Source organism: Hakea prostrata, chromosome 3 (genome assembly GCF_041222555.1).
Source record: "Hakea prostrata isolate BN-2017 chromosome 3, UWA_Hpros_2, whole genome shotgun sequence".
Taxonomy (NCBI): Eukaryota; Viridiplantae; Streptophyta; class Magnoliopsida; order Proteales; family Proteaceae; genus Hakea; species Hakea prostrata.
Genome location: NC_142602.1, coordinates 12,957,285 through 12,969,535, shown reverse-complemented (window position 1 = coordinate 12,969,535; position 12,251 = coordinate 12,957,285). Strand labels below are relative to the sequence as shown.

The following is a 12,251-nucleotide window of genomic DNA, read 5'->3' as shown; positions in this document are numbered from 1 at the left end:
AGATCATTCATAATTATTGCTTAAGCCTAATGAATTGAAAAATCTCTATGAGTGAAATGTCTATACACACTTATTCACCTCATGATAAAACAGAGCCTATAAAAGGAAAAATGAAAAGTGAGACTAAAAGCTTTCACATACATTGAATTTTGTTTCAATTAACAATAAATATAGGTTGTGTGGATTTGAGCTGTGAATCTATAATCCTCCAAACCCAACCAATAAATTTTATGAAATTAATAAAATAACCAGAGAAAAAGGTGATGTTTTTCCATAATCAGTATGATCTCTTTCTCTCTCCATGTTAACAGCAGGGATGAAATGGAATTGGCTTGAAAAGGATTATACTGTCTGAAAGTGAATGGAAGAAGATGTGTCAGTTGTTTTTATTTTTTATTCTTCTTCAGTTTAAATATGGGTCAGCTGAATTCATTTCATGGTAATGATTATACGAAAAGTATTCTAATTTTTTTTCTTCCAAACTCTCATAAATCTGAATTTCCATTTGAAAGATAACTGGTGCAGAACTGAAATTTTGACATGCAAAGAAGAGACACTATCGTCCATTTTTTTTTTTCTTTCTGTTTTTTTGGTAATACAGGATCTATTTCCTTTTAGAACACAAATTTAGCATAATAATTAGGGGCATATAGGTGGACTGTTCATAAATATTGAATATGGAGATGGACCTTTCCATCTAAGACCTGGTCCCCTATCTGAATCCTGAAAAGCTACAAAATGACCTCGACAAGCTTTTTCTCGGTGAGATTGTGGAAATCATGTTGAAAAGCCAACGTTCACTTTCTCTGTTCCGCTCAGTCGCCCCACCCACATTATCACCACATTTCACTGTAACTTCCGTGAACCCCATAAGGCTATAATAACCTCTTATAGGCTCTTTCACCGTCTCACTCATCAGTCAGTCATTCTAATATTAATCTCAAGATTTGAATTGTACTGTTTTTAGTCTGTTAATTGTTTTCTTACTTTTAATATTTCTTAGATTTGAGATGGGTTCGCCTATCTCAAATGAGTCTTTTCGATTGTTTTCCGATAAGGTTGGTTGAAAGCATTAACAACACCTTGGAAGGAGAAAGGGAAAACATTTTATGTATGTGGGTTTTTGTTTTCTCTTCCGATGGATTCCAGAAAAGGAGGGTTCATTAGGATTTTGAGTTGCAGAGAGGAGAAATATATGGAGTTTTGAAGCCCGAGGTCTTGTCTGTGTATGTATATATAAAATGGAGTCTTGGAACCTTGGTTCTCAAGGGAAGGGTTTTCTGTTATCAGATGAGTTGATTTCACATGCTGATGCCCGTGACCGAGGTGGGGGACTTGCGATGTGTTGGAACTCGAGAACCCACAGTAATTTCGAGACCACCATGCTTGTCCCAACTGGACTCGCCCTTGAGAACCAAGGAGAAGAACTCATGGAATTGGGTTTCTCTGAAATCACCAAGAAATCACCCCACAACAACCCAGGAGAAGTTCTTGGAGGTGAGATTTGTAACGCCAGTGTGGCTTCCCCAAAGACCTTTTTTGACGAGGAGTCTAGTTCTAGGTTCTCTAGCTCTGCTGTGGATTCCAACAGTAGAGATTCTTCACTGATTGATTTGAAGCTTGGGAGGTTGGTTGATTGCAGAAATGCACAAAAGGGTGGATCCTCTGAAGGAAAGCCTGTTCTTAAGTCGGTCAGCTCAACTGTGCCACCAAAGAGAGCCCGAGCTTCGAGTTTGAACTCTCAGACTCCTTATTGCCAAGTTCTTGGTTGTAACTTGGATCTCAGCTCCTCAAAGGATTACCACAAGAGGCATAGAGTTTGTGAAGCTCACTCAAAAACTGCCAAAGTTATCGTGAACGGCATCGAGCAGAGGTTCTGCCAGCAGTGTAGCAGGTCTGATTTGTTTTTCTTCAAACTTAGTTTGAAGCAAATCTGCATAATCAAAATTCTTTCGTGAAAAGATTTGATATTTTCCCTCTTTCTGTTCCATCTTCATGCCAGTTTTCTCCATTATTCCTCTAGCTGGGATGGAGTGTGAGTTGAAGATCGTAAACAATTTCTTTTTCAAGGTTCAGAATATATATTTTGCTACAAGATTTGCATTCCATTAGGTTTGGCTTTGTTTCTTCTAGAAGTTACTTCCTACAAAGTGAGATGGCGATGCCCCCCCCTTCTTTCTCTTGTTTTAGTGCTGTTTCATTATTAGGGTTTGGCATGTCGTTCTGGTGAATCAACTAGGGAGAAGCACTGAAAAACCTTTTAAATCATTCATGGATGCATAATTTTAAGTTTCGAGTAGAGATTATTGGGGTCCTTAATAGTGATTTCTGGGTATGTTGTAGCTCATGTTGAGAATATTGCTTGATCCACGTCTGATTTGTATGTTTGTTATTCCTTAATTTGGTTAGTCACATTTAATCATGTTGAATTATTCTCGGTATAATGTGGATTATGTATATTTTTTTCCTTTACTCTACCAGGTTCCATTTACTGTCTGAGTTTGATAATGGTAAGCGAAGCTGTCGAAAACGCCTTGCAGGCCACAATGAGCGTCGCAGGAAGCCTCAGTTTAATCCCAATGGTAGAACAGGAAAATTTCTTTCAATGGATCAAGGTATTGAATAAACCTTCTTCCTGTTTTCTCTTGTGTACTCAATCAAATTGCAGAGAAATTTTCCTCTTTAACTTGGCTTTACAAATATCTTGCTTGCTTTGAAACTTTTTTTTATTAATATGTTCTCATTGTTGTCTTTCATGCTTACTTGTTGAGGATAATTGGTATCTTTCTTCCGAAAAGTCGAGGAGTATTGATGAGGTCAAAGTAGTTGACAGAATAGGATTCTGAAAGCCTGGTAACAGAACAGCCAGCTTCCTCTCTTCCAGAAGAAGCTAGGCTTATTTTACTTGCAGGTCTAGACTAGAAGTATGCAAAACTTTCGTTGTTTACTTTTGTTTTCAATTTTTCTTCGTTGAGTAACTTCCTGTGAATATTTGGATCTTCTATTAAGGTATCAATATTTCCTACCAAGACAAGTTCAGCTTTTCCTTTGTTTGTATTGGATTCACTCTTATCTTCTATTAAGGTAGAAATATTTCCTACCAAGACAAGTTCAGCTTTTCCACTGTTTGTATTGGATTCACTCTCAAAATTTGCCATATTTTCTTTCCCTATTTGCTTTGTCTACATTATTTGTGAAATAATTAGTCCTTGTAAGAATTTTGTGCTAACTGCTGATTACTAGAGTGATTACTATATAGGAGCTCATCTTCGGTTGACAAACTATCATCCGTGCATTGTAGGCATGTTGTTAGATGAGTTATGGGTTATGGTGAAGATTGCTTGATTGTGGCTTGAATTCCAAGCCAATCTATTTTGAAAAAATTTCAACTTCTCCTACACCCCCCTATGTGCATTTCCTAGATTCAAATGGTGGAAATTGCTGGAGTGCGGCTTGATTCCAAGTCAGTATATTTTGGAAATTTTACAACTCCACTAACTCCTCTCTCCTCCCTCCTTTTCCTCCTTGTCCTGTTGAATCACTATAAAATGTACACCTCCTAGATTAATTGTTCATGAACTTTATGAATAGGACTGTGCTGGCATTACTTCTTTCTTAGTCCAGAAAACTTCTGTTATGGGTTTTCCTGATTGGAAAAGTTATCTGGTAGGTGTTGTGAATTGATTAGTAGGCCTTCATGTAGTCCTTTGGCCACCTCTTGGAAAAGTGTCTCTTGGGATAGGTACATTGAAAATAGTGATTAACATAATTGTAAAGATATTCTACTGGTATTCAAATTCTGTGGAGGCACTCAAATATTGTGATTTTTTTGTTCTAGTGCTTCACTCACTCCCCCCACCCCCACCCCTTTTTTTGGGTTAGAATGGTACTCTCGCTCTACACTTTATGCCCATGTGTTCACCATATCACATTACCTTCCTTCTGTCACTTCACTTTATGTTTCGGATATATTATGCTGTGTTTTACTATTGGCTTCTTCAAGATCTTCCCATTCGAAGCTTCTATCTTCACTTAAAGAGCATAATTGACTCTACTTAAGCTCCTTAAAGCATTCAAAATTAACTTTATTGGTGGATGTGGTTAGTTTTTAGGAATTTTGAATTTTAGAGAGGTTTCTAACTATCCAAGAAAACAGAACTAACTTTTTTCTTCTTTTTTTTTTGGTGGAGGGGGGGGACAGTTTTGTTTTGGTTGTTTAGGGGTACAGGTATTTACCAACAAGACCAACTAGCATTAATGAGTATTTCAGTGTTGGGATATTGGGGTTTAAATGTCCAGACCAGTTTGTATGGAGCTTTAAATGTTTCTGGAGAAGTCCATTGATGAACTTAGAGTTTCAATTGCAGTGAGAAGTATGTAACATACAAGGAAACAAACATGTATTTGTCTTATTATCTTAATAGCAGAGTCACTTATAGGAGTTGTACATTCCTGAGTATAGCCCCTTGATCCATATTTTCCACTCATGTATCTCGTACCACTGCTTGTCCTAAAAACTCAGGCTCTTCAGGGCTACAACAATGTATAATAAGACTACAATATCCTTCCACACTTGCAAATCCACACATATACAGCTCTGCTCATGACACCATATGCTGCTTTCATCATGTCGCTTGCACTTGCCAGGGATCAAACATCGAACCTCCTGGCTTTGAAATCATGTTACGACCGCTAATGCTTGACTTGATGAGGGTTACAACAATTGATATCAACAGACAAACAGATTTAGCGAAGATCAACAGGATTTAGCTTTACCTTAAATGTTTTTCCTTCATGGTTTGTGGTTTACATGTCATTTTAACTTGCTGATGTTTTGGTGCTTCTGTAGGTAATCGGTTTCTTGCGACTCCATTTTCCTCGAGGACATCCTTCATTTGTCCAGATATATTCCCAAACAGCATTCCACATTCAGCAAAATATGAAACTGGTAACTGGTGCAAGGAGCTAAAATTAGAGCATGAGACGTGTGATCCTAAGTCGGTGATGCCTATCATGAATGGGCTTCCAAGATCCTTCCTGCCTCTTTATGGTTCCGATAAACAATACCACTCTTTTAATGGCAATGAAATTGATACTGGACCACAAAACATTTTGTTTGAGAAGAATAATCGATACCCACATGATTTGTCCAGCCCAAATTGTGTCTCACGGTCATTGTTCAGAAATACCACATTAGGAAGTGAAGACTTCACTGTTTTTGATACAGCATCAACCATTCAGGGAATATCTGGAGTCTCTGACTCTGGTTGTGCTCTCTCTCTTCTGTCAACTCAATCACGGAATTCCTCGAGTCACTCGTCTGGAAATCCCAATGCTCAGTCCTTAATCATCCAAGGCAAGCATTCCCATCAAAACCCAAGTCCATTTTGTGAAAAGCTTTTAGGATCAAGCTTACAAGCATCAGCAAGTGTTGCATCAAGTAAGCTTTCATCATGTGGGATGAACTCTCTGGAAGTCGATCACATGGAGCCTGTTTTGATTTCTGATGACAGCGATGCTGTCAACTTTGAAGTTCAGACTCGAGGAATGTTTCTAGGATCAGATCTTGTGAGTTCCAAGGATCCTATCACTCATGATCGAGGATCAACTGTTGATTTGCTTCAACTGTCATCACACCTGCAACGCGTAGAGCATCAAAGGCATTTCTTGCAAGTGAAGCAGGAAAATGATATCTTCTACTGCCTCCCTATTACTTGACTGCAGTAGAAAAGGGAGGTAAGCATGTCCTTGGAACTTCTCTTTTACACTCCCTCTGTTGCTTTAAACTGTCATCCTTATTTGAGAATGTCAGTTCTTTACTCTCTGTGATTTTCTCATTCAGTTTCTGACGTAAGATTTTCGACGTAAAGATTTTATGGCAAGTGGAAATCTCTATGTTGATGAAATATATGAGATTGTTGAAACCTGGAAAAAACAGGAATGTGTGTGTACCTATTTTTGTGCTTGGAACTCAGCTATTATGGAACTACACAAATTCCTTACTGTTGGCTCCATCAATTTCAGGCTGTTTACAATTTCTTTGATGTTTTTTTTTCTTCCCCTGGAGGAGAAAAATGTAGGAATACATCACTAAGGCATGTTTTTCAATGAAAAAATCTGGGCAAACTGCTTGCTTTGTCTATTTCTCCCTTCTCTTGGAGATGACCACCCTGTGCCTCCTGTATGATGCCTTGCTCCGTTGCCTAATTGATAGTCCCAGGTGTGATGAGCGCTCTCCCTTTTAAATTGTACACTTATGCTGACTTCACTTGTGCAAATGTAGAAGGGATTGATTACTGGAAAAATATATGATACAGACAAGGTGCATAGATTGGCCAGTCTAATTGCAAGGTTCTGCAGTTTCTTCCTACAATGTGCACCACGAATTGTATGAAGAAAATCCATGTCTTGATATGACTAACCACCACCACTTTCCATGGTTGTGCGTTGCCTTAAATATATGCCCTCCTTTGTTGTATTTAATGCGGCTTAATTTCCTCAAAACAGGATCTGTTATTGTGTTGATCTAATGGACATATTGTTAATTGTAACCCGAATGCAGGTTGCTACTGAAGGACGTCGTCTTTTGCTGTATCCTTGAGCTGACATGAATTACTGTACTTGCAAGTGCTTGGAAAACAAACACATTTGCTATTCTACCGTTTTACAGACATATCTACCTACGTTTTCTGTCAACATGAAGCAATCACACATTTTCTGGTGGTCAATGAAACAAATTTGTTCAACTTTTGGTTCACTATCAATTCATATATGAGCTGTTGAAATCAGCTACTTTTCACTCTTATTGCAAGGGTTCAAATCATCTATGAAATTGGTGCAGAAACTGAGTGCAAATTCCTCTTGGGTTCACTTATATGGTTGACCTGGATAACAAGTAACCATTTCTGTTTATAAAGTAAAGAGAATCAATCCTTTACATGGAATTAAAATACTGGGCAATTGCTTCCCCCGCCCCCCAAACAAAAAAAAGTGGGAAAAGGTAAAGTATGACCAATTGTTATTCGGCTTGAAACAGTTATGAGTTATTACTTTATAAGACCCTTGGAATCCATCATAGGTGGTGCTTTCCGTAAGTCAGATCATCCAGAAAGCTAGCATGGATAATGAGATCTGTCTTTGAAGAAAAAACTATTCCTGGTAATCAGTGCAAAATTTGCACTAAACTATTCTTTATTCGGACTAGTTATATAATGGGTTCTCGACTTCTACTGGTTTACTGGATAATGAGCAAGATTCTAACAGATGAATCTTGGCAATCATCAGGTTGTGGGCTTTGATCTTTTTACACACAAAAAAGTTGAAGAACCAAATACCGATTACACAAGCAGTTGAAGTGGTGAAGCCTGAGTCTCACGGGCCCTGATTTACAATGCTTGTTTGAGTTTGACAGCCCGATGAGCCTTGGAAAACCTGCTCAGAGGCCTCCATGGAGATAGGTGGGTCTAGGGGAGAAGTAGTTGTGGAGACTGGAGAGGGACTAGTCTTTTCAAAAAAAAAAAAAAAAAAACACACACACACACACACATCTTTAAACCCAAGTCCGTCCCTCCATAGTTTCTCCCACTCCCTTGCTTCAGTCTATAGTCCAGATCCTTATATTCTATTATCCGCACACATTAAAGAAAAATAAACCAAATAACCCCATTCCTGAATTTATATAATGGAAAGTTTGGTTAAAAGAAAAAAGAATTTATAATGGAAAGATATAAGAAGTGTTATCCTCCTCAGGTAAAAGATCCCAGCTCCCTTCCATGTACCTTAAACACCCAACATTCATGAATTTAAAAAGGAAAAATAAATGAGGCTATGAAGTCCATCAAGATCTTAATGTAAACCGCCTGCCTAGCAGTATCAACCAGTCATTCAAAATAAGTGATTGATGGGTCAATGATTCCAGCTTTATCCATGTCCATGCATTCACCTAGTCGTTCAAAGTCAAAGATACAAAAGAATGAGGAATTTCCACACTGCTCTAATGAAAATATGAACAGATTCTAAAATATAGAGTCAAATACATACTCGAGTGTCTTGAAGAACATTGTGAGGGGTAATGTGTTTTAGACCTCTTGTCTGAGACTGGTCTGCTTGCTTTCATACCATTTCTCCACGGATTCACACTATAAATTAGAGACAAGTGATAGCGAAGACTTGATGACAAGCACTGCTAGAGGAGACCAGTAGAGAAACTTAGTTATCTAACTGTTACTAGACCTCAGATGTAGTTTTTTGCTGGTGTGGGTTGTTGGCCAGTTTATACAATCGCATCGCATAAGGAGGCTCACAAGGAAGGAGCATGTTATATCTTCCGGTATCTAAAAGGGGCATCAGGAAAGGACTCATTTATCGATCTCATCGCCATATTGATCCGGTAGTTCATAATGCAAAAGGGGCCGGCGCTGACAGTGATAGAAGATCCACTACAAGCTCTTGGACATACCTGCAAGAGACGCAAGAAGCAAATTACTGTGATAAGTACGATCCACTACAAGCTATTGTACATACCTGCAAGAGACGCAAGAAGCAAATTACTGTGATAAGTACTGAGGCTAAATATAGGGCTACAAGAAGCAAACATCTATGACTAGATAAGTGCTGAGGTTGAGTATAGGGCTACGGCTCATATTGCATCCAAATGCATGCAGCAGAAGTCACTGCTTCAAGAGTTAGGTTCCCTGGTTTCTGTGAAGCTGTTCTGTGATAATCAAGCTGCTATGTACATTGCTAGCAACCCCTAGTCTTCCATAAGAGGACCAAACACAGAAGTTGACTGTCACTTTGTCAGGAGCATAGTTATGAAGCAGTTGATTGCTATTTATTGTTCCCTCTGATCAAAGCCTATGTTTAGTACTACTTTCTAATGGATGCTCCAAGCAAAGGAGGGTTGATTTATATGTTCTATGTAGAGGGAGGAATGTAAAGTTAGGCTTGTACTACAGCAGGGGTATTATTATCTTGAGTATGCAGTTCAATCCCCCTTACTGTTTTATTTCTATTATCTATCTTCCAATTAGTTCCTCAGTTTCCTAGTTGTTCTCTATGCTGAAGACTGTCTCGCAGCCATGCAACTCTATTTATTTTTTTTAAACACATGAAGTGTGGGTACTACTAATTGTCTAATATGTATTTCTATTATTGTCCTTCTTTGGCAGTCTTGTTTCCTTTTCTACTTTCGTGATGTTGTTTGCTTCTCCCCCCCCCCCACGACCCCCCCCCCCCCAAAAAAAAAAAAAAAAAAAATCTTCTTCCTCTCTTTATTCATTTGCTACTGATTGCAATTGTACATGAGAGCAAATTTTGGGAGAAGGGGGGAAGCATGGTAGAAGATAGAGAATATTTTAGTCATTACCTTATCAAAATTAACAAGAAATATTATAGACTCGCCTGCCATCAGAGTATCCACCATGATCCATGTCAAAGATGTGGGAATATAGTTTCTTAAATACTGGCTCCACAAGCACTGCATCTACCTCAATTAGATCCACATCCCTTCCAAATTCACTCAAGAATACAAAGAAAAGTTAATTCACTTCATTTCGATCAAAGATATACCACAAAACTTTCAAATGAAAAAAACAAAGAAAGAATACACTAACACAATATAATACAAATTTAGAGCAGGGTCACCTCTCTTGCAGTTCCAGCTAGAACCCTAGCCTCCTTCATTGCCTTCTCAAGTGCTATTAGTTCTGGTTGTCCAGCCTGCACTTAGAAAACAATGTATAGCAGATGAATTAGAATAAACCATAAAACATGAAGACTAGGAATGGTGTAGTTGTTGGAGCCAGTGTCTTCGCCAGAGAATGATTGGTTTCCAGTAAATGTGCCTCATCCTACCTCAAGCACATGAAGCTTGTCTCCTAGCCTAGATAACTTGAAGAAGATGAATCTATTTCTAACTGTATGTTTCCAAGGACGAATCTACCACTTACTTGATGAGATTTGCTACTTGCAATCTTTGGTGTCCAGGAAATCTGATGGGCAAGGAGCAACCCTGTATTTATCCACAGTTGAGAGCAAACCACTAGAGGGGTAGACCCTGCCCCATCAATGGTATTAGGAAGCTTTAGCCTTTAGGCCAATAAAAAACGAGGACGTCCAGGAGAATGCTAGGGAAAGGTAGCGAGAGGTTGAGGTTGGGGCGCACCTCCTACATGAGAGGCAAAGCATATGTGGATTCGGCCACAGGAAGGCGCACCTTGTGTTTAAGTATAAAAATATTTACAAACCACATAGCACAATTCCCACAAAAAATTCCTCGTTTTTATCAATATGAATCAAATACAATCTGTACTTTCAAGCAGAAAGGAAGCAAGCACACAATAAGAGCATAAATTCCAAATCTTTGATTAAGTACAAGCTCCTACCAACGAACAATTTCTTTGGAAGGAATTCCACTGAAAGGGCACCCAAGAGCCCAAAACATGTTGCAATCTGGATGAAGCTTCCATATGTACCCCTCACAGAAGAAGGTGAAACCTACTTATTTAAATGAGGAAAAATCAGAGCAGGTATATATAGCAGCAAATAGAGAAGTTCTCCACTAACACTAAGGAAACAATAAAGCCAATTGTCATACCTCTGCTACATAGAGAGATGCAATAGCTAGACCCGGACCCATTCCTTTTCCAACTAAAAACCTCCCAAGAAGCATACTCTCCAAAGTTTTTGCTGCGGCCACTACAAATGAGTAGAAACATTTGGTTTAGCTTTTGGAAATAAACTGTAAAAGAAGTATGATTAAGCAAATAGATTGGATTATTCAAAATATTTATAGTTCATTTAGAACCAGATGCCGTATCTGTAACTGTAAAACTGAAATAGGTCATCATAACCAGCGGACTACAATTTTTGCAAGGACAGGACTGTATGGCAACGCAGGTTTAAGACAAGAATAAAAACTTCAGTGCTCTTCATTTCGGAAAATGACTACAAAACTATGAGATGAATGGTTATAAGAATCAGGACTGATCTGGTAAGTAGGCCGCACTGGTGATCCACCCCTACAATACCAATTCTCCCCTGAAATGGTTCAATCCACACTCGGCCAAAACTCATCAAACTACGGTGAAACAACTCAGGATCAGCTCTAGATGCACTGATGCAGATCCAATTTGGGTCTAAGGTTTTAAATCCGAAAATGAAATAGCAATTGAAACCCATGAATGATCAATAGACAAGTCAAATTCACTCATACAGACAAGACTCCAAAATGGGGCACAAGCATGATTCCTTTGGGTTTGAAAAACTAGCTAAAAGAGAGAATCAAGAAGAATTAATCTACAAAATAAGAAATTACTATTTGACAAACTCATGATAGAATTAACATACCTCTTCGAAAATAAATTCCAACCTTGTAGAGATGATATAAGAAGAAAAAGAAGATTTAGCACCACTGTAGCAAAAGTGAAGGATGAGACTTGAAGATTAACACCACAATAAGAAACACGATCGATGACAAGGACCTCACAAGCAATCAGGGTGCTCACCCCAGCTGGACAGGTATACCATCACTTGGTATTTTGAGCTTCTGAAAATAATTCTTATCCCTTTGCATGTGTGACCTTGAAATATATATATCTCTAGGGTGGAGATGACCAGCCATAAAGTCCACCCTAAGTGAGATGCTAACCCACTAATGCTCATATCCAGAATGCCCTAAGGCTTGCCTTGACAATTACTAGAAAGCCCCCAAAAGAATTAGGGAACAAAATTATAGAACTGCCATTAATAAAACAAAACAAATTGGTTTTGCAAAAAATAGAGAAGAAAATAGATAAGTTTTTACTAATAAATAAACACAAATTTGCAAAACCATTTTATTAATAAATTCTTTCAAAAAGCAGTCTGTAGGTACGCGTACACTTTCGTAATTGTCAAGTCACTGGCAATGGAGCACTAGTCACTAAGATCAACACTCAACGTACACATAATCTTCACATGGATGGACTCCACAGATTCAAAGTGTACTAACCATAGAGAGACTAGTCCTCATATCTCCCATAGTCTGAGCAATTTTAACTTGCACCCCTCAAAACCCATCAAAGTCCAACAATGTATATTTATACAATAATACATTATGATGGGTGCGGTCAAGTCAAGGACTACAATGTGGTTAAACCAGATGATCATCCATAAAATCAGTCCAAACAATCCAATGGACCAAATAATCACATAAATCATCATAAACAATAAATGCCACATATAATCAAAATAACCTTACAAGTGTCCAA

At 38.3% G+C, this 12,251-nt stretch overlaps 2 protein-coding genes across 5 annotated transcripts in view; one reads left to right on the top strand and one right to left on the bottom strand.

Annotated features, from left to right (window-relative positions):
* Positions 1-770: 770 nt before the first annotated feature.
* On the top strand, positions 771-7,549 carry LOC149020872 (uncharacterized). The gene is made up of 4 exons (XM_089149091.1): positions 771-1,894; positions 2,482-2,615; positions 4,850-5,736; positions 6,563-7,549. The coding sequence occupies exons 1-3, from the start codon at positions 1,242-1,244 to the stop codon at positions 5,716-5,718; spliced, it is 1,656 nt and encodes a 551-aa protein (XP_089005217.1). The 5' UTR covers positions 771-1,241; the 3' UTR covers positions 5,719-5,736; positions 6,563-7,549.
* LOC149020870 (mitochondrial import receptor subunit TOM9-2-like) overlaps positions 7,549-12,251 on the bottom strand; it is a 26,823-nt gene continuing 22,120 nt past the window's right edge. For 3 of the 4 annotated variants that reach the window (XM_089149095.1, XM_089149092.1, XM_089149094.1), the window contains 5 exons: positions 10,598-10,698; positions 10,386-10,497; positions 9,368-9,720; positions 8,041-8,458; positions 7,549-7,942 (listed from right to left, as the gene is read on the bottom strand). In XM_089149095.1, coding sequence (XP_089005221.1) covers positions 9,702-9,720; positions 10,386-10,497; positions 10,598-10,698 — 232 coding nt within the window. In that variant the 3' untranslated portion in view covers positions 7,549-7,942; positions 8,041-8,458; positions 9,368-9,701. Of the gene's footprint in view, positions 7,943-8,040; positions 8,459-9,367; positions 10,498-10,597; positions 10,699-12,251 lie in introns of all 4 variants that reach the window. The other variant, XM_089149093.1, reaches the window with a different exon arrangement.

Bases quoted from the DNA above. Each gene is read 5' to 3' on its own strand.
- LOC149020872 (XM_089149091.1), top strand. From the start codon at position 1,242: ATGGAGTCTTGGAACCTTGGTTCTCAAGGGAAGGGTTTTCTGTTATCA. The intron at 1,895-2,481 runs GTCTGATTTGTT...TTACTCTACCAG, and splicing joins TTCTGCCAGCAGTGTAGCAG to GTTCCATTTACTGTCTGAGT. The intron at 2,616-4,849 runs GTATTGAATAAA...GTGCTTCTGTAG, and splicing joins ATTTCTTTCAATGGATCAAG to GTAATCGGTTTCTTGCGACT.